General features: G+C 37.0%; 1 protein-coding gene across 11 annotated transcripts in view; it reads right to left on the bottom strand.

Moving 5' to 3' along the window:
- The window catches only part of LOC149087086 (disabled homolog 2-interacting protein-like), a 102,173-nt gene that overhangs the window by 3,727 nt on the left and 71,764 nt on the right, over positions 1–26,682 (bottom strand). For 6 of the 11 annotated variants that reach the window (XM_089231316.1, XM_089231324.1, XM_089231326.1 and 3 more), the window contains 20 exons: positions 25,106–25,203; positions 24,778–24,999; positions 24,514–24,615; positions 22,191–22,289; positions 8,052–8,137; positions 7,829–7,883; positions 7,081–7,198; positions 6,856–6,921; positions 6,657–6,753; positions 6,313–6,392; positions 5,702–5,764; positions 5,080–5,195; positions 4,823–4,974; positions 4,093–4,168; positions 3,790–3,880; positions 3,087–3,206; positions 2,649–2,854; positions 2,167–2,551; positions 1,707–1,932; positions 177–450 (listed from right to left, as the gene is read on the bottom strand). In XM_089231316.1, coding sequence (XP_089087442.1) covers positions 177–450; positions 1,707–1,932; positions 2,167–2,551; positions 2,649–2,854; positions 3,087–3,206; positions 3,790–3,880; positions 4,093–4,168; positions 4,823–4,974; positions 5,080–5,195; positions 5,702–5,764; positions 6,313–6,392; positions 6,657–6,753; positions 6,856–6,921; positions 7,081–7,198; positions 7,829–7,883; positions 8,052–8,137; positions 22,191–22,289; positions 24,514–24,615; positions 24,778–24,999; positions 25,106–25,203 — 2,732 coding nt within the window. The remainder of the gene's footprint in view (positions 1–176; positions 451–1,706; positions 1,933–2,166; positions 2,552–2,648; positions 2,855–3,086; positions 3,207–3,789; positions 3,881–4,092; positions 4,169–4,822; positions 4,975–5,079; positions 5,196–5,701; positions 5,765–6,312; positions 6,393–6,656; positions 6,754–6,855; positions 6,922–7,080; positions 7,199–7,828; positions 7,884–8,051; positions 8,138–22,190; positions 22,290–24,513; positions 24,616–24,777; positions 25,000–25,105; positions 25,204–26,682) is intronic. The other 5 variants (XM_089231317.1, XM_089231325.1, XM_089231327.1 and 2 more) reach the window with 1 other exon arrangement.

The following is a 26,682-nucleotide window of genomic DNA, read 5'->3' as shown; positions in this document are numbered from 1 at the left end:
AAATACTGTGCTACTGTGAGGGAATTTCCAATTGTCTTATTCATAATTTTACAGATTAGACATTCATGTTTAAAAAATGAAAGAATTGCTGGTGTATGAATTGCTGCCAGCATATAGGATAGCATTTTATTTTGAAAAACTTGCTATAAATAAAGCTCTATACTCTGAGTACATACCTTAAGGATTTATGAAGACCAGAATCTGTTGAGGATCTATGCACTTGGTGCTGCTTTGGTTCAAAACTACAAGTATCACTAGAACTTCGACAAGGCTGGGTTATGTAATGACCACGGTTTTTTAATACATTATGACTGTCATTCCCATGTTTAGCTACTCGATTTTTCATTTGATGTAAAGGTGGTGACTCACAACTATTAGTATCTGTCGATGACGAACTTGTACAACAGCGTCTGGAACTGAGTGCTAAGGCAGGTTCAGACTCTGCACTTCCTATTGAAATTTAAAAAAAAAAAAAGATTAGTATGAAGGCTGTACAATTTATGATGATAGTCTTAAGAAGTTTCAACTCAAACTTATACGGGATTCAAAGCAAAATCTGCTTGATCATCATTGATCATCTCTCACCAAAACTGCTGAGAAAAGAAATATAGTTAGAGATCTTAACCTTCCAAGTGTTTTCAAGCTTCAGTGTTTTCAAGTCACTGACACCCAAACATTTTCATTTTTCCCCGACTTCTGCCAAATATTTTGCATTTTTTATTTTCCCAACTTTCTAGGTTGCTGAATCCTGTGCTATTTACTGTCAGTGCATTCAATGAATTGTTGTATCTCTGTCATGACTTCAGAATGAATTGTTGTATCTCATATATGATGAAAATTTGTGATGGTGATGAATGCAAGATGCAGTGTTCAATATGAACTTTTGCGAGATAACAGGATGAAAGTGTGACTGGTGGAAGCCATTCATTTTTATTGTTTGGTTCAGTTGTTCACAACAGAGTGTTGTCTTAGCCCATCCCTTTTAAGAGCAGGGGGGGGGGGTTCATAAAAATGAGATCTGGTTAAAATTTTGGAGAATGAGCATGCAAGGTGGACAAGCATTTTCCAGCTAGCCAGATAGGGCCTCAGAAAAACCACTTTGCCTAGGAAGCCCATGATAATCTTAAGATGGCCTTGGTTCACACTTGAAAGATATTATTTATAAATGGAAATTTTTGGAAAAAGCTGTTTAAAGGTACTCTTACCCCACTAAGGTGATCAGAAGTATAAAATAAAAACATTGAAAAAAAAAATCTTGAAATACTGTTTTAATAAATTTTCTACAATTTAAAATGTTACTTTATGTGAAAGTAAGTAATTCAAAATGTCTCCGGAAGCGATTCTGTTTACCTTCTCTTTGAACAATTCACTAGTGTGATACTCACTCCTTCTAAAAGCAGGATATGCATATGCCCTCTGGGTTAGTGCACCAACCTCTCATTGAGAAACATTAAAAGAAAAAAGCCATTTGCAATTGCTTATAAATCATAAGTCCCAGTCTAATTAGCTCTCAAAGTACAGAAAATGGCTGGGTTGTGAAAAAAAACTGATTTTTTAAAATCAGTTAAGTTACAGTGAATCAACATTTTCCCCATATCCCAGCATTAAAAATTTTAGATCTTTTGCATATTGCTGAGATACTTTCTTAAGATAATTTTTGAAAATTCCCCCATACAACACTAAACATTATAGTAAATCATATATACCTAAACATGTTCGGCCTATTACTGATATCTCCTCATCACTGTCACTGCTGAAGGAACTGAGTGGAGAATTTCTTATGTTTGATTTGTTGATGAATCCAGGACTTCGATGTTGGTATAAAGGATTATTGAAAGCTAAAGGTGCCAGCCGAGGAGAATCCATCATGGATTTGCTTGAGATTGAATCTGTTGGACTGTGTGTGCTGGAATTGAAGTGACGAGTGGAAAACTGAAAATAAAACTAAATTTACTGTTTATTTATTCTTCATGGAAAGTAATATTATTCAAAAGTGCAATGTAAATTATATTATATTAGTACTGTGAGAAAGTTTGATTTGGAATATTAAATTTTATGATACACGATGCATTGAATTATTCTAATTTTCATTTGATTCTTCAGCCAATGAAAAGTCAATTACGAAAAATTACAGAATAATAAAATATTTAAAAAAGGAATATTTACAAGTCTCACTTGATGAATAGGCAGACTAGAAAATTGTGGGTGCTTAACATGAGATATTTCCTGCGAATCTTCTGCATGTTTCCACAATCGTCGCCTTGAATATCGCAGATTGTCTGTTCCTTCTGGTGCACTCCTGGGTGTATTGTTTAGGGACCTCCTAGCAGCATGTAGACGTGATGCTTGTTGAAATGCAGATGTAGGCTGATGGATGTAAGATCTTCCCTGGCTTGATCGGGACATATCCCTTTCAAATAAATGCTCTGTATGAACTGAAAGTTGTTTCAGAGTAGGCGAATGATCAATGTTTGTTGTACTTAGGGTGACATAATCATCTGTTGAGTTCAGGTCATTAGTAGGCGTATGGTTGATTATAGACAAACACGTGCTGCAAAAAATGTCATATGCACCAGTTAGAAGATTGAGAATGACATAGAATACATGATGTACAAACTAACACGAATATCAACTGTATATCAACTAACCGTGGCATGGTGGACGATCTTTGAGGACACGGGACATTACATTTTTCAGGAGCAGATGAAGTAGTCAGTGCATCTGAAGTTGATGGACTTGGGGGTACAGGTGAGCTCAGCTGACGGGATAAGACAGGTTGAGTTAATGCAGCGCTAATGCCATCTAAAACTCTTTGTAGTTTTTCGAGTTCTGTAGATGAATATTGTGGTTGGTTCTAGAAAAAAAAATTAACATACAAGTAATTGATGATATATATAAAACAAAAACAAACTTATTTTTTAAACAATCAGTGAGAAAGTGGTCATAATAATAACCCAAAAACATTTCAAATTCTAAACCTGTTAACTCTTTCGTATACAGAATCATTACAGCCACAGTACAATCATAGGTAACAGATGCTCTGCCATAAAACAATTGTTCAACATTTGAAAAATTGTTAAAATTACCTGATCAGAGATTTTGCTTGCAGCATCCACTAATAAATTATGCAAAATTGCCAATTCACGCCCTTCATCTATATGCCCATCAAACTCCACAGCTGTGTGGGGTTGGGATAAGATTGGACTCTGAAATGAAAAAAAAGATCATTTATTTTCAAAACTGCTACCAACTCCGCAAGTACAAGAAGCAATTTCTAAATTTTTAATCAATTAAATTCTGCACCTCTGAGACTAACTTGTTGAAAACAGAGATACAGATGCATTAAATAACTAACTTATACCTTAATTTCCAGTGTATAGCCCTGAAAGGGAGGATTTCCTTACTGAAGTTAAAAGTTTGGTACACATCCTATAGACCCCAACTGGTGGGGTTTCTTTTTCAAAAGCTCTTTCGGCACAATTAAACAGCATTTGGCACAATTAACAGCATTTACATTTTTTTTCTGTTTCACAATTAAAATAATACATTGTCGCACTACTAGTATTATTATACACCCATCAAGCCTAAAAAACAGCTGTTCTTCTTGGATAAGCTGTGCATTATACATGTATACAAGAAATTATGGTACTGTCATAAGAGATACAAAATTTTAATAATAGTAGAAAATAATTGACAATATCAATAAATTATAGTAAATAGGTGTGTTATTATTAATCTGCAGTAGCTTTAAAAAAATCCTTCAGTGAAAGATAAAATAGAGGAACTTACAGAAATTTCTTTCAGAAACATGTTCATGGAGGCCCATTCTCTTTCAAGGAATTCGTTCATGAATTCCATGAAGCTTTCTTTTCCTCCAAACCTAAAAAATAAAACAATGATAAAGTTCACTATAATACTAATAACTACCATACTCTATTTACTATGAATGATGTTTCAAAAATTCAATATATAAGTAGTAAAAAATAATGTAACCATACTATGTGACAAAATCTTACATTTAATGAAAGCACACAGAACATGTTGAGTGGATGTGGACACATAGGAATAATAAAAACCTAGAGTAAAATTTACCTTGTGAAATTAGCAAATGTTTGAATGCTTTTTGCAATCAATGTCAATTTCCTTGCGGTTTTGCCTTGTGGATACTCTGGTAGAAAAAATAAAACATTAAAAAATTATTAAAGATAAATTGAAATTGTCAAATGTAGAGAAGAAAAAGACTATTTATGAGCAAAATGATTAAATGATATGATAGTTCATGGAGTCTTGATAATATGTCTCAAAAGTTCCAAGTTCTGGATGATTCTCAAGACTTTTTTTTCTCTAAGACTGCAACTTGTTACATGTCTCTCTGAATACAAGTATTTTCAGCATGGAAATGGAAGAGACTTCGTCGCCAAAGCAAATAAGCTAGTCTGTGTTCGCAACAGGTGTGCCATGGTGCCACATTTTCTGAAAGTTAAATTTATGTGTAGTAAAATAGAGATTCAATTCCATGCTGGTGTGTCACAGCAATTTAGGATGTAATGAAGTGTCTGGATATCAGAAGTGTGCCGTAAAATATTTAAAATCCCAATGTTGCAGTGTGGATGTAAAACTGATACGATTATGTACGAAAGAAAGTCTGAAGGAAAACTAAATCAATTATTACATCAAATAATCTATTTACAAGTGATGAGGGCAAAAAAATGATGGGAATATCTTGCATTAATGGAGAATGAAAAAAAATTGCTCAAAATTGTAAATAGGCAGCAACTTAATAATTGAAAACAACAATTTTTCTTTTGTTTACACTACATACCTTGAGCAAGATTGAAAAGACTAGGTGATAAAATGGCCGGACACAAATAACGAAGAAAAACAGTTGCAGAGATAAGGTTGTCACAGACTTCTTCATCTTTACCCTTCTCTGTTAATCGCTTTCTGCATTCACTGAAAATTTGCCTCAGCTCACTGTACCATTAGGAAAAAAAATATATATTATGTGAATGTTGATTGAAAAACATGAGTAAAAATTTCTCAATGAATTTCTTTGACAAAAATATTCGTAATACTCACACAGGAAAGGATGATGAGGATGCCATGATTTTGTTCCAAACTGTTTCTACATAATTGATCAAATTATTCTGATGTTGTAATAACACTGAAGCATTAGTAACTTTCACTGGATCAACCTATAAATTTTTTTTTGACAAGAAAAGAAATAAATAAATTTCATGTAGTACGTAATAAATGACTGCAACAGTAAATTATTAAAAACTCTCATACATGCTGAGGATATGAAAATGAGAAAATTGTAAAATGGGGAGCATTCATGCTATACATAACTCATTTTTTTAAATTTCTGAAAGAATGTCATTGGAAGAGAATCCTGGCCTCCCCCTTTTCTTAAAATATTCCAGTTAACAACCATAAGTGTAAAATTAATCAATCATTGGGATCTGGAATACCAGATCCCAATGATTGATTAATTTTTCTCCATCAGCACCCATCAATAATGTCAAAACTGAAAAAACTCAGAATTTTATGTCTAAGGAGCCAGAAGTATCAGCTCTACCATGAAACCTTAAATAACTTATTTATTTAAAGATTTATATACCTAACATTCATGTGAAGTTTTCGACTGTAATATTATCAGTAAATGTATAAATAAAGTTTAAAGTATATAAGTGAAAATCACCTCGCATTCTTCATTAGACTCAGTTAAGGAAGTTATGATTTCTCCCAATGTATCTTGCAAATACTAAGAAAGAAAACGTATTAAAATCAAAAGAGGAAAAAAAAAAAAATTAACACTACATGAAAAAAAACAAAGTACGTAATGTAATTAAAATTTTTAGTGTAATGCAATTTAAAAAAGTTAGGTCTATAGTAATCAAAAACATTGTGTTCCAGCCCTGAGGGCATATGCTGAGTTTCTGAATGCCTAAACAAAACACAAATGTCACATTTTTGCGACTAATCACCTACCTAGTGATTTAAATGAAAACAACACTTTTATACCAAGATAACCCCATCATCCTCCTAACTGGGAGACAAACAAAATTTACAGAAATAAGGCTACAAAATTCTAATATCTGCCCAAAAAAGTGATTAGGCTACATTATGCATACAGGTTTATGGTAAGACAAACGTATCAAAAAATATCAGATTTGAAGATAAGGGTTTTATTTGAAACTATTAATTAAATAAACACATTTATTTTGATCAGTTTTTTTCTTTTTGTCCAACATATTCAACATTGGTAAAGCCATCTAAACTCAAGAACAATTTTTGTTATTGTGTGCTCACCTTTTCTCCTATAAGTTTCATATATGCCTCAATAGCTTTGGTAGCAGTAGAGTTCCCTCTGAACATCAAACTACTATCCTCTGTAAAGAAAATAAAATTGACTCAAAAATTACAATAACAATTTACAGAATGCCAACAGATGTCACCACACAACGCATATAACATGTACAGTGAAACTTTGTGAAGTCAAAGAAACAAAACATTTTGTACTAACCTAATTTCAACACCAACAAGGTTTGACTGTGAATGTAAATTTTATTGACCATTTTTTTAAATCCTAAACTATCAAGTTAGCCATTCATTAACATGATTGAGAAAAAAGCTGTCTCAAAACATTGATTTACCGTTCTTTTCTATTTCTCCCATGACTATGTCTGTTAGAAATGTTTTGGCCATATTTTCTTTTTCCATAATGTATATTAATGAGGTTGCAATATCTTCCTATAAAATATGGGAATGAAAACATATAATGACAAAAAAAAAACAAGTACAGTAGATTTTATAAACTTTTTTGAAAAGAATAGTTATTTCAATACCACTTACTTTGGTTCTAACTGAAACTGCTGGTTCTAAAATTTCACACATAGTTTTGTACTCAGTCTTCAGGTACTGCAAAAAATAAAAATTAGATGAATAAAACAATTTGAACTTTTAAATCAACTCTATTAAAAATATTAATAACAATGCTAAAAAAATTATAATAAATTGCATTGAATTTTTAACAAAAATGAAAGTATTTATTTTAATAAAAATGCAAAAGTATTTTACCTGTAAGAAGTCAGAATAAACATCAAAAGGAAGAATAGTCAAATTAAGAAAACGGGATTTGACTCTAACTGATGGACATTCTTTACCACTGGAACTCTTTTCTGTAAAGACTGGATACCTATATTCAAAGAAAATATTTCACATAATTTATGTTGCAGAAATTAGTATAAAAAATAATTTTTTTGAGAGAATTTCTTAAATTATTTCAAGTAGTTTTACAAAACTTAATTCATTAGTTTAATTTGTGATAGTAGCAACAAAATTACAAAATACAGTGTTGCCTATTGATTTATGTATCATGACGAATTGCAATATGGTAATGAACTAAATATTGCAGCGGTTCTCAACCAGGGCTCCGGGCAACTCACTTCCCAGGGGTTCCACGGCCACTCGAGGATAATAAAATAAATTAGTAAATTTGATAAACAAACAAACAAAAAAGAAGAAAAAAAAGAGGCCTAAAAGTGTACCACCATATAAATAATATACTAAGAAGGGCTCTTCGAGTTAAACAGGGTTCCGGCATAGAAATTATACACTGAAAAGGGCTCAGCGAGTCAGAAAAGGTTGAGAATCACGAAAATATTGTATTGAAATCTTGAAAACTCTTGAAAATCATCCCTTGATCCAAAGATCTGGCAAACTTACTCAAATTCTCATTCACTCAAGACTGTGAAAAATTTCACTAAAAAAGTAGCCTCACTTAGCTATTTATGAGCTATATTAAAGCTGTTTATTATTTACTCACCATTTTTCAGTTATGTGATGATTATTCAGTGAATTTGTGGGAATCACAGCAGTTCCTACAAGCAAATATATGAGAATATCACTGTCATATCAGTTTAAACAAATTAAAATTAAATTAGCATCCTGTGGTACAGAGATAGCATCAGTCACTTATCAAATTGCATATTTACAAAGTTTCAAAAATACGGGCAGATATATTTCTTCTGAAGTTAGTTTTAATATACCTATAAGAATGTTCTTGTCTCTTCTTTTCTTCTTGTCAGCCTCCCTGTACAGATTTACAGTTATAGTATCCAGTTGTGGTAGATTGCTGTAAAATATATAATTTTAAAAATTTAGAAAAATTGGCCAACATTATGTATGCAAAAAGAACAAAAGCACATATGTATGCAAACATATAGACCTTATAATGATACATTTTTACATGGATAAAAGAAAGAAAACCAAAAAACTTAAAATCAAAACGTGAAAATGTTCATATACATGAAATTACATAGGATGTTTTCATTGTCTGTATTGAAAATAGTTTTTCATTGAAAACTATTTTCAATACACACAAGAACTTTGACACAACTGATATTCAAGCGTATCATAAAGAAAAACACTAATTCCCCTTGTCATCACTAAATTCCAGGTGATCCAAAAGTAACATAAGAAATACTGATTCAAGAAGAATAGACAAAAAGCACAAGGAAATTTTCACAGATATGCACTGAAAAACTAGAATTATTTTTTTAAACAACAAAAAAGTTATTGCTGGAATAGTTACATTTGCCATTGACAGATTGAGATCCTAAATACAGTACTTTCAAATACACGGCATCGTCAATTGTTCCAGTAGAAAAAAAGTCGCTAAATATCGAAAATTCAATAATTATTGTGTAAATTACTAAAATTAATGCTATTGCGAATTGAAGCGAATAAAAACATATTTCACGAAAAAAACGTGAATACGTGAGATAAATATATATTTATATTTTGTAAATTAGGGGCCATGCAAGTATTACGTAAGCAGATTTTTAGCCATTTTTGACCCCCCCTCCCCCCACTGTCAGCAAAATTTCGTCGGCAGCTTAGAATATTTCATATCTTCAAAAAGGGTGGTTGATGACGTAAGCAACCTCAAACCCCCCCCCCCCGATGCTGACGTAATACTTGAATGACCTCTTATGAAAATAATCTTTCGCCCCTTTATTTAAGTAAAAAATAGAATTAAAGTGGGCTTTTGTGTTGAAAAATGGAGTATTTTTATTCAAAAAAAAGTGGTACGGCCAAGAATATGTGAAAATGAGGGAATGTCGCTTATGATGTTCATATGATCATCATAACCCTCTGGCAAATATATGATCAACCAGCGGCCCTCGGAGTCATCAGATATGTTACCCGTAAAACCTCAAAGCGAATTTTGTAAAAACGAACTATAAGCGGCACATTTATAGATCATTAAAGTCACCTGCGGTGCAGTTTCACATCACTAAGGTGGCCCGCGGCACAGTTTAAATATGTTGAAACTTAGGTGATCTGTAACAAGTTTCAAACCAATAAAGTAGCCCTCACTCTCCAAAAGATTGAGCCACCCTTGATCTAGCAGTACCAACGTCCAGTTCGAAGTTCGGATTCCAGTAAGGACATGGGAACACAGTCGTTTCGAATCAGCTTTAAGCAGTGAAACTCTCGATCGGAATGGCTCTTAGTTGTCATAAAAACAGGTGATTCGTTTATATTAGTTTCGAAAATTAAAACAAGATAAACAAATATACGAGTCAAGTTTTTGAATATTTATGATGTGGTCGCAATGTCTGCGTTGATGTAAAATTCAAATATAGTTTATAAAAAAAAAGAAAGACGATAGATTTGGTAACAGGAAGGCGAGACATGCTGCTTATAGCAAATCCCGGGTAGTAACAAGCAGACATGTTTCATCCGGAAGTCCGGCCGCAAACAATCCACTATCAGCTCAGCCAACGCCTAACTACAAGCACGGCAAGGTCGACGACGGAAACGTGTGAATGGAAATATTTATTTCTTATTTATAGTGTAGTTAAATACAGTAGGGTACACGTATAACATACCCTGGATACACGGCCCCCAGCATCTCGCAGCGGGGCCCCTAGGTTGGGATTTTTGGTGGGCTCCTAAACCAGACTCTTTAAGCCCCCCTCCCCCTTTCCATACTGAATTTATAGGGTGACAAAATAAAAAATGATGAGAATGGGAGGGCCATGCCTGGGGGACATAACATACAGTTCTATAATCTCCAAATTTTTGGCTCATTCATTTCATATATTTTTACCTCAGTTATTATGTACCAGGCTTAAAACAGTACACTTGGACACAACATACCAAAAACCATTCTCTTTTCGAATATAACATCACCGCAAACAAAAACCTTGAAAAATGAAGCCAAAAGGAAAGTGACTTATTTGTGCAACATCCATTGTATTCGGGTGATATCTTGATGAATGCTTTCAGAGAAAGTCAAGGAAGATTGATTCTTTAATAACGAAAAATTTAGTCAAAATAGTTACATTTGCTACTGATAGACGGCTTTGTAATGAATCAGGCACGGGTCAAAGAAATGCGATTGAGGCGATTCCATCCCCCCCCCCCCAAACCAAGAGCTAGAAATTTTGAAATGAAAAATAATTGTTTTTTCACATAAAATTGTGTTTAATTAATTTTCGTAATATATTTAATGTATGTTCACCGCACGCCCTTTGCTCCCACTAATTCGAAGCAGAAATCCTCACTGTTTTAAAAGCACCAAATGTTAAAAGACATTGCAAAAGTATGCTGACTGATATCAAATAAAATTTAGGAACATTAGCAACCGTCTTCTAAATTAATTCTACAAATGTTGACAACTTCGAATGAAAACTATTAGGATAAACTCAAATAATATCATTGGAATAAATAAAGTAAAAATTTCAGTATGTGTTCGGTATATCATGCAGAAAAATACTCTAATCAATTTTTAAAATTTCTCAAAAGTTAAGAACCAAGAACTATTTTCAAGCTGTATTAAAATTAATCTCGATCATTTGATCATTTTTGTCGCACCACGGTCATTTTCTGCACACGAGGGGTAATTAGACCGGGACCTACAATTTATTGCCGATTCCGAAAGGCAGCCCTTTTTTTTAATACTCACCGAGAGGTTGGTGCGCTAACCCCTCGATGTGGGACTCCTTATGGTAGCAATCTTCTTTGTCATGTCGCCATTTCTGTTGTACCCGTATCGACGAACCGGGTATCGAACTCGCGACACCTCTAAACGTCCTTTGGTACTTTAGGAGAGTCAGAGCCGTCTTAAGAGCATCATAGGCCCTCGGGCCAAGTGGCTTTTCTGAGGCCCTAGCCTTTCTAGAATAGTAAATTCTAGAAAATTTCAACCGGATCTCATTTTTTGTGAGGCCCCTCTTCTCCCGAGCCATGCCCGGGTAGGCCCATGCGTTAAGACGGCGCTGAGGAGAATATCTTACCGACCTGGGCTATCGCGCCTAATTAATTTCGTACTGCATAAGTTCATTTTGTCCGTGACTATCTCAATGCACACGTATAAAACTGCTACATAAGCTAATTTCTCAAGACCTCGCCCATAACGTACTTCTCGTATGATCAGGAGGGGTATATTCTCAGCGAACTCGACTGTATATAGCATTCTTTGAGGCAGAGGCGTATGCAGGATGGGGGGTGGGGGCGAGCCCCCTCCCCGAGACGATAAAAAAAAAATACTTGTTAATATTTCTGTGCAAAATTAAAATATCGAAAGATGTCAATTTTGGCAAGAAGCGTGTCACTACAGACTTGCTGTAGCGCTTCGATTCCTCCCAATCGTTATTTATAAGAGATATGTGGCGATTTCACCAACAAGTAGCAACATTTTGGCGAGAATCGTCGATTTTCATCATGTTTCCCAAAGTGAGCAATATTTAGAATGGTCCGAGAGGGAGGCGATAGAAGCCACGGGTATAAATAACCATAGGAGCCTATGGGTTCGCTTTTGTTGGGGGCGATGCAGAGCCAGATCTAGAATCCTGCGAACTACGCGGCCGCAGAAAGCGCCCAACTGAAGGGGGCCGAATGACCATAACCCCAGTATTGGCAGCCATTTGCCTCTTGGGTAGTGTTATTTCTGCGAATGTAACTGTGTTATTTAATAAAATAAATTGAAATTGAAAATATGGTCACGTAAATCTTAATGAAATATATAGATTTACATATAGGTATATAGCAACTTTATTCGCAGTGTTCAAAAAATTGCGCATATGATAAAAATATTTCATCAATAAAGGCCTTGAAAACTTCAATCCCAGTTGCAGCGACAACCCGGTTGTAACGAAAAATCTTCGTTATTGTTATAACAGAGTTTGACTACTGCAAGCAATCTAAAATTTACATTGCTCTTCCTGTTGAAAACCGATTACTGACACGTCGTAAATTTTCCTACTACAAAAATTTTGTGTTATACATATCTAATTATTCATTTAGCACAATTCGAATAGCGCTTTAGAAAGCCTTGAATTAATGAAATCATTGTATTAACAGGAAATGCTTTGTTAAAGAAATCAATAATGGACAGATTCCGGTTCAGAGAAACAATCGCAGTCACACACACAATAATACGAATACTCACACTTGCGACACCAGTTTCTCCGTTGGTCAAAATTTTTTTTAGAAGAAAGGCGTTTTTTATAGAGATTTATTTTCCGCTTTTCGATTGATTGTCGCAAGTGAATTATCGTGTGAGGAGAGAAAAAATGATTTTTCTTTGCGGCGTTGTTTTCTTATCACTTTTAGGGTCGTATTCCATACTGGGAGATAATTCGAAAGGTGAGTTTTGAACAATTTTTTTCCACCTCTTTTAGGAATAAAATCTGGTGATTAAATTTATATTCACGTCATGGGCAGCGTCACTGATGACCTCCAGTGGTCTTTTTATCAAAGCTTAACGATTATCATAATTAGTGGTCGACTAGTGCAGTAGTTCTTGAATTGAGGCCATATGGCACCCTTGCGGTCATGGGACATTCTAAGGCAAAGGTGCACAACCTCCGAATACGGCCCACCAAGACGATCCATCTGGCCTGCAAAAGACGTTCTGGTAGAAAATTCTCAACACACACAACACGCTGACCATATTTCCTTCATAAAAATAAGGGGATATGTCGATAATTATTGCAAAAAAAAAAAAAAAAAAAAAATTGCAAATGAAGTTCCGCTATCTGATTCAGTGAGGGTTCTATGCATGGCCGTTTCAACACCATGAGCCTAAAAGTAACAGCTTGTATATTTACATACTCTCAAAAATCATGGTACCAAATGAAGGGCCACCCCCCCCCCCCCATAGACATCGGATAACTAGTTCTATGCCGGACCGTCTTAACAGCATAAGGGATCCCTTGTTACCTAACTGGAAGTTTTTAACAGGTGGACGGTCCGTTCAGTGCACACGAGCTCCGAGGAAAGTTTGAGATATTCGTTGCCTCTGTAGCCTAGTGCGTTCACCCGGAAAGTGAAAGGACGTGGGTTCGATTCCCTGCAGGGGCAGTTGAATTTTCTCTCCGAAATATATCTTCGAATCAGCCAGCTGTTAAAACCTTTGTATGGATAGCGGAGAGATATCATCCTCGGATAACTAGAAGTACCTAACTACCTACACATGCTGTACTTATTTTCGAAAGACAATACTATAATGAGGCTCCCTCAAGCACTCGAGACGTTTCCGCGTGGGGTCTTTGCGTTAAGGCAGCATTCGTTCTATGGGCACACTAGATTCTAAAACTAGTGTCGCGCTTTTCCTTCATATTCCACTTGGAAGCTTTATTTCTTCACATCCGAATTTTTTTTCACAGCTCTTTGTGGCCCTCGTAGCAGAGACTCCTGGATCCCTTTAACTTCATTTTCATCCGCGGCTCCCTTGGAATATCTCAGGACCATAAGGAAGCCATATGGTCCCAGGCTGAGAACCACTGGTCCATATATATGATATAAACCATAGAGTAATACAAATAGTATTATAGTAGTATATATCTTTAGTCTATGATATATACTTATAGTTTTTAAACAGATGTAGGTTTACGTATACCTCTCATTCTCAAAAGCATTCTGACAGGCTTTAAAATTCAAATTGTTATTCATTTCGAAGAATTAAAGCACGTATTTTTCCTATTAAAACTGATCTTTCCGACAGAATTTTTAATAAATTTAATTCTCTATCCAGATACAGTCCCGTCTTATTATGAAGAAACCTTGTCCAAGTATCGTTACGTCGCAGTCCGTTTCGCCAACGAAACTCTTCAGAACGTGCACGACTTCGTCGAGAAAGTTCTTCATTTATCGGATGCTCACTTGATGGAACTCGGAAAGAACCTGCTGGATGTTAAGGGGAACCACGAGTCAGATCCGATGAAAGCAATGAGTCTTTTTTCATCGTGGGACGGCGACAATGACGGCCATGGCAGCAGCAGCAACAAGGTACGTCCCGCAAACATCGACGACGAGATTCGACAACCGGAACCCGCATCGAATGATTTGACCGATCGCCCGAACGGAAAAGACGCGCCAGAAGAACCCGCGACGTTCGACGCGGCAACGTCATCCCCGCCATATACAATCGTCGAGCTCATGAAACGTAAGCTGTATCTCGATTCCCCGACAGATGAAAATGAGTCGGGACAAGCACAGAATGTGAGCTTTCTTGGGTTCCCGATCGGATCTTGTAAAAGCCGGTTACCGATAATCCTGTGGACCTGCACCTTGCTGGTGTTGATTTGTTTCATCCACTGGTGGATGAAGTTGGACGCAGTGAGTAGTAGTCCAGGCCTCTTTAATCTATTGCTCGCGAGCACCGAATACTGACCGATGATTATGACTGTGATTTTCATTTAACTTTTATTACAACATATGGGTAGTTCATCCATCACGTATGGGTGATGCCGATAAGTGATTGGATTTAAGTGATATGAAAGCATGATTTCTTCCATATTTATCACACTTATCAATTTCATTCGGGAATTATGCATAATCACTGGTGGAAATGATAAATGCAGAAACATTTATCAATCATACCGAGATGATTGGTGATTATGCATAACACATATTGATGATCATTTGATTTCATGTTCGCGAAATCTTGATCGATATCTCGATTAAAGCGCATAAATGAATTCGCACATTAAGCAGGTACTCAGCATTTAAGGGTTCCACATACATTTATAAGTGATCATCTTCTGCTGAGCATGAACGGTGCTCGTTACGCGGAAAAAAGTTGAAGGCTTCTCCCCCCCCCCCAGACTATGTGTATTTTTATATTTTATTCCGATCGTTATTTTTTTATGTATATGGTGAAAACGGGATCGGGAAAATTCGCTTCTGGTACCTTTTGCCCCCAGAAATGTCACCCCTGCCCTGACCATAGGAGTGTGTATGTGTGTGATCGTATGAGTAAGTGCGAGTGACTATCGAGTGAGTGACCGTTTTGGCGATCAAGTTAGCTTTAGCGACTGTATGAGTAATCAAGTTAGTGACCGCATAAGTGACCATACCCACTTGGTCTCTCATACAGTTACATACTGTCACACTTGTTTTCACTAATACAGTCGCTCATCACTCACTGCGACAGTCTTAAGGTCAGTCACTCATACAGTCAATTGTTTCATTACCCACATGGTCAGGGCAAGCGAAATGTCCGGGGCGAATTTTCCATAAACCGTTGTGAAACAACCCCCGTCCCCTCAATTTCAAACTAACAAGCACCAGAGTGCTGCTAATATTGATAATATGTATACATTAAAAGCAAATGGCCTGTACAAACTGATCTACGTGTGCAATTAATTTCGCACAAACCAATGTACGAGTAGTTTATAAAAACAAGGCCATCCCAAAATTGTGGTTCGACATGAGCATAGACGGTAGGGCAGGGGGTTCACAATATCCCCCGTTCACTTTATACACCCTCGGTAATCTGCCCCCCCCCCCCCGTTCCAAGAACCTGTTTCTGCTTATGCTCTTGGATAGTTGGTTCTCAGAGAATGCGTAGCAGCTGTCAAGATGGTCGCATTGAGCTGAAGATATTCATGTGCATCTACTTATTGGTTGGAAGGAATCAGAGTTTACCCGACTATTATGGGGTAGCAAAGTTTGAGCACAACCTGGTTCCAAGCCACTTTGGACGTAGTCAAAAGTTCATCGTCATCGGTTATCTTTAGACCAGCGTTTCTCAACCTATGGTCCGCGACGATGGCATAGGTGGTCCACAGGCAGACTTGATATAAACCGTATTCCGTTGTTATTGATATTAGTAATATACGTATATCCATATGGGTTAGAATAAAATTATGCCATTATACTCAGGCTCATCGTACATCATCCAGGAGAATGCAGGAAATTGCGGTATTAAATACGGGATATTGCTAGATTTTGCCAAAAATTGTAATTTATTACTTTAAATGCATTTTGCTAATTACTGCTATAATTGCTGAAGAGTGTGGAAATGAAGAGCTGCTACAAATCACTGTTAACAAAAATGTACAGTATTTCACGAAAAATAATATTCAAATGATCTGATGATCATCTCATATTGAGAAAAATACGGTAACTTGGGATATTAAATAATAATCCGTAAAGTACAAGACATCGCCAATTGTCGCCAAAAAAGGAGGCACAATCAGCGATCTTACTTAAAGTTGCAGAAGAAAACGTTAAACTTGTCAAATATGCGAGATGGATGTTTATAATTTGCTATAATCATAATATAATATATTATGAAAACGCTGTGTGTGTGCATATTACGACTTTAGTAATTATTGCAAATTCAAATCAAAGTATCGTTGAAAAAACGGGACAAATGTATTATAAAAAATCGGAAAGAAAATTACAAAAATGTCCCGTAATACGGGACACAAGTGTTCCGTCAAATTGTTTCAGATATTTTACTGGTTCTTGTTTTCAGAGAGGTTGAGGAAACACTTCCCTGCATAGACTATTTTGCTAACACCGCATCTCCGACTAATCTCACGGAACATACTTTAGGGGAATCGTTAGACTATTTGAATTATGTGCATGTAATATTATATTTTGTATTTTTTTTTAATTTTTAAAAACAAATCGTTGAAATCCGAATAGATTCCGGTGGACAATGGCCAAAAAGTCGAAGAGTCCATCGAACGAGCGCTGGAAATGATCAAGAAAAACCAAAGTGACTTATCAAATGAATTGAATTGTTCCGTAAGTTTAAAGCATTTTTTAATTTCATAATCAAATTTCATTCATTTTATAAGCTCACAAGTATTATGAAAATAATACCGGGCACTGTCCATAACATTTTTTAAGCTCATGTTTTTGTGAAGTTCCTTTATTTTTGTGAAAATGGTCATTAGTTTTGTAATAAGTAAACAATTTTACAGAAAGCGAAACAGTCAATTTATCACCAAAAAAATGAAATGCCAGGTTTATGGTTTCGTTAATTTATATTTTGTGAAGAATCCGGAAAACAGACCGGAATCTGCACGCATAATCCTATACAACAATGTAAAGGATATGAAAAACATTGTCTCTCTCCTTCTGTAATCAGACTTTGAACAAAAGCCGACTCCACCCACAGGCCTCTGATCGACAGGTTGGGGGGGGGGATGGAAAATATATTAGGATGTAAAAAAACAACTTCAACGCAGTAGCTGGGCTCGGGATTGCCGAAATGAGAGGATTTTAAGAGCAGATATTTCGAGATTGCCGAAATAAAGCGGATCAAATTGGACGGGATATGTCGTCACTGCCGCTGTGTAAGGGTCAAGAATCTTGTTTAGGCGTATTAATAAGAATATTCAATTATTTGGGGTGCTTTTGCGGTACAAAGGTTTTCTCGGCACCTCGTTGGTACAGTTCGTACTTTATAGTGCCTCTCCCGCAATGAAGAAGGCCACTGGATGTTTGACTCTTTGCGTTTTTTTTTGTATATCTTATGAGTTCTGCCTCGAAGCCGAATTGACAGGGCTTAATTGTAAGGAATTGTTATAGTAATGGAGTTTTTTTGTTTTTTTTAATACCGTTGCGTCCTAATGCGGTCCTATGTCCAGCGATTAAAACACCACTGCATATACTTGAAGGGTATCATTTTCAGTAGGGCTGGGAATCGTTTAAAACTTTTAACTGGTTAATCAAAAAAAATTTAATCGATTAATCGAATATTTTCAAATGTTATTCATTCATAGAAAATAGTGTTGGTAACTATGTAATATTAATTGACGGTATAAAAAAATATTCTATTTATTTGACGGATCCTTCTACTGAATGGATGTAAATAAATGCAGAAACAGGTTAACAAATAAAGGCCGCCCGCTTGAAGCTATTTAATATCGTCCTCCTTTGCAGAAACATGAATGTGCAAATTTCTAGAACTTGACAAACGACTTTTGAATGTTAGTCGCCCCATGTTACTCTATGGAAGTTGTTCTAAAATGTGTTTCAATAGGGGGTGCACATTTGCTCGTTTCTATAAAAACTTAGCAAATTAAGTGATCCGACCAGCTGATAAACCCAAAAGTGAAAATTTGCACATTGGGGGTCGTCTCTAGCATTAAGGAGGGACGATATGCTGAACATGCTTTCATATCCTGGAATTTCTTAACTTACGAACGTATTTATAACAGTCACTTATCTGAAATGTCATGTATAGGAACATAATTTGAGACATTTGATCGGTTCAGTCAAATAAATCGGGTAAAATTATACTGTTAATAAAAATTTTAATGGAATTTTGATCGGATTAATCGGGTCGATTAACTCAACTTAAATTTTTAAGTGCGATCGACAAATAATCGATTAACCGACCCGATTAATCGGACCAGCCCTAATTTTCAGTATTAAAAATTTTCTTTCGACAGATCGTATTTCTACAGAATGTGAATAGTCAGACAAGTCAGCAGATCGAACACAACAATTTCGTTGTTCATGAAGTAGTAGAGAGAATCGAAGGCATGAAACATATCATCTACGAGGTAACTCAGGCTTTCAACATTCCTTTTTATGCTCTTTCTCAACATCAAGTTCCTCGAAGTGATTGGTCTTTCGACCATAAATAATGATTTCTCCATAATACCCAATTAATGTAATTATTTTCAATTTCCAAAACAATGTATGCCTATATATTCAAATAATCAATACGAGTTATTCTAACCAGTTACAGTAAAACCTGGTAGAATGAGAGAGCACCTATACAATCTCACTGTGGAATACAGGCACAGATCCAGGTGGGGGGGGGGGACGATCGCCCCTCCCAAGAGCCGAATAATATATAAGAGAAATTTGTCTCGTAAAATACGGAATGATCCAATGATGCACCTACTTAATAAGTTTTTCCGACACATCTCTTTCGCTCTGGATCCGCTTGCCTCCACTCCATTTCGCAGGTGCAGATGCCTACCTCAGCTTCTGTCTTAGCTGAAGCTATCCCTGCCTCGGCGCATTAGCAGCTGGAGGTGCCTGCCTCCAATCTGAAGAAATCTACCCCCTTTTCATTCGCAGCTGAAGATATCTACCTCGGCTTCATTCTTAGCTGAAGATGTCTGCCACTGCTTCATTCGTAGATGATGTCTACCTTAGTTGAGGCACTGATCCGGGAGGGTTATAGGAAAAATCGCTCCCAAGAATAATATGGGGGAAGTTTGTCTATTCCGTAAAATAATACGGAACGATCCCACGAAATTCGCCCCTCCCGAAACGTGAAATTCACACTTCACGTCGTCTCTGACATGACGTGAAATCGCGTCACGTCAGAGTAGTGAGTTTCGGCCTTCAGAACTCCTCTGGAGTATTATCTCATCATAGTTTGTTTTCTGTACGGCATAATGGTAAGGAGAATCCACTATGTTTTTCAGAAACACGGCGAGACGGTTGATGTCAATGAGTATATGAATGATGGAATGCAAAGTACTGGCGATGAAATAGATCAATCCGGAAAAATCATTCACGACGAGATCGAGGAATTCAAGGAAAAGCTCGATCATCTAGAGGAGTTGGCGAATAGGCTCTATAAGTCGAGAGAAGAGGAAGTCGAGAACCTTCGGTCTTCTACCCAGCAGCAGCAATCATCATATCACTGAACATTTTCATCTTCACGACGTTTTAGGCGAGTTTCATCAGAACTAAGACATAATTCAAACGCGTGTTTCGAGTCCGCGTCTTCCGTATAAAGAGTTGGAACAAAAATTATTATAACAACATACTTTTACTAAATAAATCATTTTTCTATTTTCCAGCTGTTGAATCATCAGAACCTTGTGATAATCCTGAAGACGGTTCATACAGGCACGGAACTTGTTTTTCTAGATGGAGAAATCATTCACGTCTAATTTATGCATTAAAGGACTTTTTTTTTTTCTCCTTCAGAAATTGCTGATAATTTTATATTTTCTCATACTCATCTCGCAACATAGGCGGAGATAGACTTGAAAGTCTGAGGGGCCAGGGTTATTATTGCTCAGGGGAGGGGAGACACGATGATGTCAATTCTTATATGCACATATACATTAGATCAGTCGGCTCTACCTTTAACGCTGGGGTCTGTCTCCACCCATGTCTCGCAACAATGTTTTGAAGCATTTAATTGTCAAAATAATACGCTGGGTTTCTCAAATTTTACCACCGTAGGTTTTTATAATGTGACCTATTCACTTGGTAGAGTATGCCGGATTTTGTGATTGGGGGGGGGGGAAGGAGATTAGTTCCTCCCCCCCCCTCCCCCAAGTGGTTTTTTACTGCAAAACTACACCCTAAGCTTGGCTTGAGGACTTTATCTCAAACACTCCCCCTTTTTTTACATACGCCAATGCAAATACTACTATTACATCGTGCATACACCTCGAACATCTCTCTCTGGAGAATTTCTAACGAATTGTTGAAGGTCGAAAGGTCTCACGCGTTCTTTTAAGTACAGTAAAAGTCCGTTATAACGAGTAAGGTTTGTAACAACAATCTCGATATGACGAGTGATTTACAGGTCAATGTTACAAAAACATACGCTTATAACGAGAAGTCCGTTATAACAACAATTTTTCCATTGATTGCGAGCTGTCGTTATAATGGACTTCTACTGTATTCATGATGTCAGCTACGACATTGAGAAGAGCTGCCATCTGTCTTCCACATTGGAAGTGAAAGGGGTATGTGCCTGAGATGTGTTGAAAGGTCTGCATGAACTCTGTGGAAAGATTCAGGTATCGTATATCGTCCGGATATACACATCATCTGATCAGGATGATAATCCACAACTTGTTCATTGTGACAAAAGCACTGCATATGCCGTTTCCAACCGGTCTTTGCAGATGTTTTAATACTTACATATTTCGGCCATGATATTCAGCTACCGGCTTTCGGACTCCGAATTTCACTAAAAAATGAACTTTCCACGCATGAAATATCAATATAACAAATATTTATATTTGTTATAAAATATTTAAATTCATGTAATGAAGTGGTTTGCATAGTCCACCCTTTTAAGGGTGGATTCATATCTACAGACATAAACCGTGTTGTGTCAGACACGGCAAACATTATTATAAAACCAATGAACGTAGTAATATCTATCACACCTTGGGGCCATTCAAGTATTACGTAAACAGATTTTCAGCCATTTTTGACCCCCTCCCCCCGTCAGCAGCTTAGAATATTTCATATCTTCAAGAAGGGGTAGTTGATGACGTAAGCAACCTTCAACCCCCCCCCCCCCACCCCGATGTTGACACAATACTTGAATGACCCCTTGGCTGTGCAGGCACAGACATACCTTCTTATGCTGAAGTCTGGATGAGTGTCTGTAGATGTGAATCGACCCTACTGGGTAAACAAACAGTGACTGGTCACCAAGTTATTAAAGACTTTCATTATTTCTGTAGCTATTCTCAATCAACTTCTGATTCCGAATTTTTATAAAACCCCTGTGAATTCATAAGAAGTCTGAAATTATTTTTCTGATAGCAACATATCAGCCACCTCGCTTGGTTTTTCGTCAGTGTTGTGGCCCTGAAATCTGTAATTGGTGTATAAATTCCATTTTCGAGAACTAAAAACCATACGTATCATGATCGTACTAATGAACGCTTACCATTTCGCCTACGCCTCATATGGGGAAAGGGAAAGAGAAGAATATCAAAAGGACTTCAGACTTGAAACCGAAAACTCCTCTTGAAGAACTCTTGAAAAACAAAATTCCGTTCAAGGACTTTGTTGACCTTTCCCAATCTATTACAGTGTAAACGTAATTCGTTTTACGCTATTCTCAGAATCAATCTGATGTCAAATACTAGCACGAAAATGATTAATGAAATAATGAATAAAATGAAAGCCATATAAAGTCAGAACCTTACTTGAACTCAAAGTGCTCTCCCCAAAAACAGAGATCATTCTTCAGTTTCGAAGATGTCCTGGCATACAATGTCTTGTCCAAACAAAGTTCACAGAAATACCTACAAATTAAAATGATACACGTTAAAGGAAAAACTGACGACGCATTCATCAATCAACCATCGTCAATGTTGACTATTTGCGTGTTAGAAGCATTTTTTTTTCTTAGTCGGAGTAAAGGCTACTATCCTGTTGTGACGTGACGTGGGACCACATCACATCAGAGTAGCGTGCAGCGGTCTTTAGCCATTGCAGTATTAGGCATCATTTATTATGTCGTTCATTCTTGGATGACAACATGCATGTATCTTGAAATACCAGGCTGACTCATCTACCATCTTTGAGCGAAAGTGTGACACTTGTATTATCGCTATAGACATCGACGGTTCTGCCGCCTGTGGGCCACACAAATTTTGCCGCTCTTCTCCCATTCTAGCGCAATCTTCTTACTCGTTCCTCGAATTCACTGCTGTGTGCTATAATTTACATGCCCCGCCCCCCCCCCCCGATTCCTATAAACACGCCTCTGTCTCTAAGTCATTCTTTTGGGCCTTCACAAGCTTGCGTGCACGTGTGGTCACTCACATACGCACTCTCTAGGTCATTCACATGCTTGCATACGCTTGTAGGGCTATATTTTGCTCACAAGCATACTCACGCATGCTCCAGGTCACGCCTTTGGTCATTCACACGCTTGCACGCACTCTAGGTCACACTTTTGATCACGGACCTGGTTATTCCCCCTTTTTAGGTCACTCTTTTGTTCACTCACATGCTTGCGCGTTCTTTTGCTCACTCACATGTTTTTCAAAAGAGTGGCCTCCGCTACGCGGATCACTCACTGACCCCCCCCCCCCAGGGCAGAGATGGATTTATGGTTTTGCTATCCTTTTCCCCATTTTGCTGATTTTCTCGGGAAAATGGGAAAAGAATTTACAACGACTCGTCGTTTAGGGAGGCGATTTGGCTTCGGTAATTAGAGACATTACTTCTTAATTTAAAAAAAAAATATTTTTTGTTTACATTCGTCAGATACTAACGGCACGTAGGACTAACCAACGTTTACACGCTTCGGTGTTTACCGATCGACTTACTCTTTTCTTTTTCCTTCCTGCACGTGCGCAGCCACACAGATCGTCCGTGACGTCACAGCTGTCAGTTCTTGTTTTGGAGGCGGAACCGCAAATTACTCAGCCATCAAATTTGCCACCCTGAGTGCTATAGCCCGATAAGTCCATCCCTGTGAATACGCTACTGGCTGTTCCCTATCCTGCTTTTTTTAACGAGTTTCGAAACATTACTTGGAGTGGCAAATCAGATCGTTGCTCAAAAACAGACGATGAGTTCGCTCGTCTATTGACACCTTACATACAAATATGATTTGAAATTATTAAGGAGTCTAGAGAGAAGAGCGAACTTATCGTCCTCCATCTTTGAACAAAAAACTTTAGCCGCTCTAAGTGACATACAAAGAGCACGGATAGGGAACAGCGATTGGCTATCGCGATAATACTGATGTCCTACGAATTTCTAGGCGCAAACACATTTCCCACGCATTTCCAAGGATACCAAGCGTTTTACACATTTGAAGGGCAACGCAAACAAACTCTACAATATAGGAGTTTGTAAACCTTCTACGCATTTCTATAGGTACAAAAGCGCGTATCAAGCCTATACTTACAATCCTATAAGTATAAATTTTCTCGGGGAGGGGGAATGATTGAAGCATGGACGGTCAAATGGGAACTAAGATCTAAACAGTAAAACTAAAGTTTTCTTTCACGCGTTGTTTTTTTTTTCATTTGAGGTGTTATCCACGGTGTTATTTGCCCGTCCATGCTACTAAACCGTAACATGCACGACGTAAACCCAATGTCTGTCCATGCCGGAAGTCCGCGTTCCACAATATTGTAACCAAGAAACTTTATATGTGCAAGAAAAATGCAAAATGTTTCACGCATGAACAGAGTCTAGAGCAGTTGGTGGTACGTTAAAAATTTGCGAGCCTGTAAGCAATTAGGGCAGGGCTCACACTGGACCGATACTACAACGTTACAATCCGCGATATCGACACGGATCGGATAAACCTAAATTTCAGGTTTTTAAACCAATCGATGTTGCGGTTGTATCGTTTATCGTAGAGGTCCAGTGCGCACCCGGGCTAAGAAGAGCCGCGTGTAACATATGCGACACAATCGTTGACGAATCAATGAAATATGAGAGCACCATATACATATTGAGAAAAGTGAATAGTCATTGTTAAAAGAATGATAAATGAAACCTTACTTTTTCTTTCCAGATATTCCTTTGGCTTCTAGTAACCAGATGTGGAGGGATTTTTCTGTACGTCGCTCATGATCTCTATTTGGCTGAATTGTCTGTTGCAAACTGAAAAATAAGCACAATATGATCTAAATCAAATTTACCTATAATGTACTGCTTTTCTTTTTTCGATAACAGCGGGCACATTGATACTCCACATAGAGTTCCCACCAAAAATTAAAATTGGGGGGGAGAGGGTGTCAATATCTGAACTGTATAAATTCTTACCTATGGATCCATTTATCTCTTTCTTGATTAGTTTGGCATGAATAATATGTTGTACGATCTTTGGTTGTGAGCTGAAAGCAGTAGTTCTGATCTAGGAGACTATTATGTACACTCGAAACTTTGATATCGCCGGTGGATAAATCCACCGTACCTAAGATACTAGGACTAGATTGAAGGAGGGATTCGTGAGATCTGGAGCCTCTCAACTGAGACGAAGACATCCTGCAATATAATTATTTTATTTGTAAACATAATTTTACGGAAAAACACAATCTTTAATTAACACTCCAAAGAAAGAAGGGTTGTGAGAACGGCATTGTGTACATACGCATCAGAGTCCAATGCACATCGTTTCCTCTCGAGTTTTGTCACGCTTTTCGTCCTTTTAAGGCCAACATTTTTCAGAGTTCTTCTTGAGAAAAAGTTCTGCGGAGATTGCAAAACAAATCTTAATTACACTCTGACTGATAATAATATTCAATAATAATATTAAAAAAAAATTCATACAAGTATATTCCAGATGATTGACGGCCGTCATTTGTTTGACCACCACCTCCTAGAAATTTTTCTAAATCTTGTGTTACGGTACAGCAGTGGTTCTCAAACTTTTGTCACCCGCGGCTCCCTTGCCCAATTCATGGTTCACCTGCAACTCGTCATAATGGTTTACTTGATGTTTTACCTTACAAAAGAACCACCACTTCAAATCATAAATAGCATGGGCGGAGATACGGGAGTGGGGGGCATGGGAGGGCATTGCTCTTTCCAGTGCCAAAGGTAGAGTCGACTGATCTGATGTATGAGTATATATTAATTGACATCATCGTGCACCCCCCCCCCCAGACTTTCAATTCTATCTCAGCCTATGATAAATAACCACACAAATCAATATCTCTAGCTCGCCGTGGCGTACACTTTGAGAAACACTGCTATACAGTATATTAATTGGTATCATGAAGAGCTGAGTGGTCCATGATTAGTTAAAGGCACTAGATTTTCAAGATGGACACAAAATACGTTAGCGTATTCGCAGCATTCTGCAGCTGCAATGAATAGTCGGAACATCAAAATTTTATAAACCTGCTATTCAAAGGGTAAGAACAATTGTGTAATAAAAATAGTTTGAAATCCCTCTACAGAGCGTGCGGTTTTACAGCTTTGTGTACACATGAAAAATAAAAATTACAGTTGAACTCCGACGTAACGAACTCCGATTTAACGAATTCCTCTCTTCAACAATTTTTTTTAGAAGTTTCTGTGTATACATTTGTGTTGATCTCATTGATCGTGATCATTTTTGTCGGACCACGATCATTTTCTGTACATGAAGAGTAATTTGACCGGGATCTACTATTTATTGCCGATTCCGAACGGCAGCGTCCGACATTTTTTGTCGTATTTTATACTCACTGAGAAGTTGGTGTGCTAACTCGTCGGTGTGGGGGACAAAATCGGTCCAAATTTTTGACTTGTATAGGATTTAGAGACCCCCTATCATGCCATTGCTATTAAATACGGATGTCCTGTAGATAGAGGTAGTGTCATTTTATATGATTTGCATTGTTTGTGCAAAATCAAATTGTTGCCAAAATCTGTAACCGCCAATTCCAAATTTTCGTTTAATACAGTCGAATTTCGTTAAACCAACTCCAAGAGACCGGAGAAATCAGTTCGTTATAAAGGAATTCCATATTTTTATTTTGTTCCTATTAAACTTATCTGTGGGATTAGAAAAGTGTTCGTTAAAACAAGATTTTCACTATAACGGTATTCAACTGTGCTTACTTCGACAAACGCTGATTTCAGTGATGTATTGCAAATAAAAGACTAAATTTCTCCTAAATCAGAAAACCGATATGGTTTATTGTAAGCTCTTTCGGAAGCTGGTGGAATGGATAAGTTTTT

Source organism: Pholcus phalangioides, unplaced genomic scaffold, assembly GCF_987345545.1.
Source record: "Pholcus phalangioides strain wild (caught in Gottingen) unplaced genomic scaffold, Ppha-v1.0 ptg000004l_1, whole genome shotgun sequence".
Classification (NCBI taxonomy): Eukaryota; Metazoa; Arthropoda; class Arachnida; order Araneae; family Pholcidae; genus Pholcus; species Pholcus phalangioides.
This window is presented reverse-complemented; position numbering and strand designations above follow the sequence as displayed.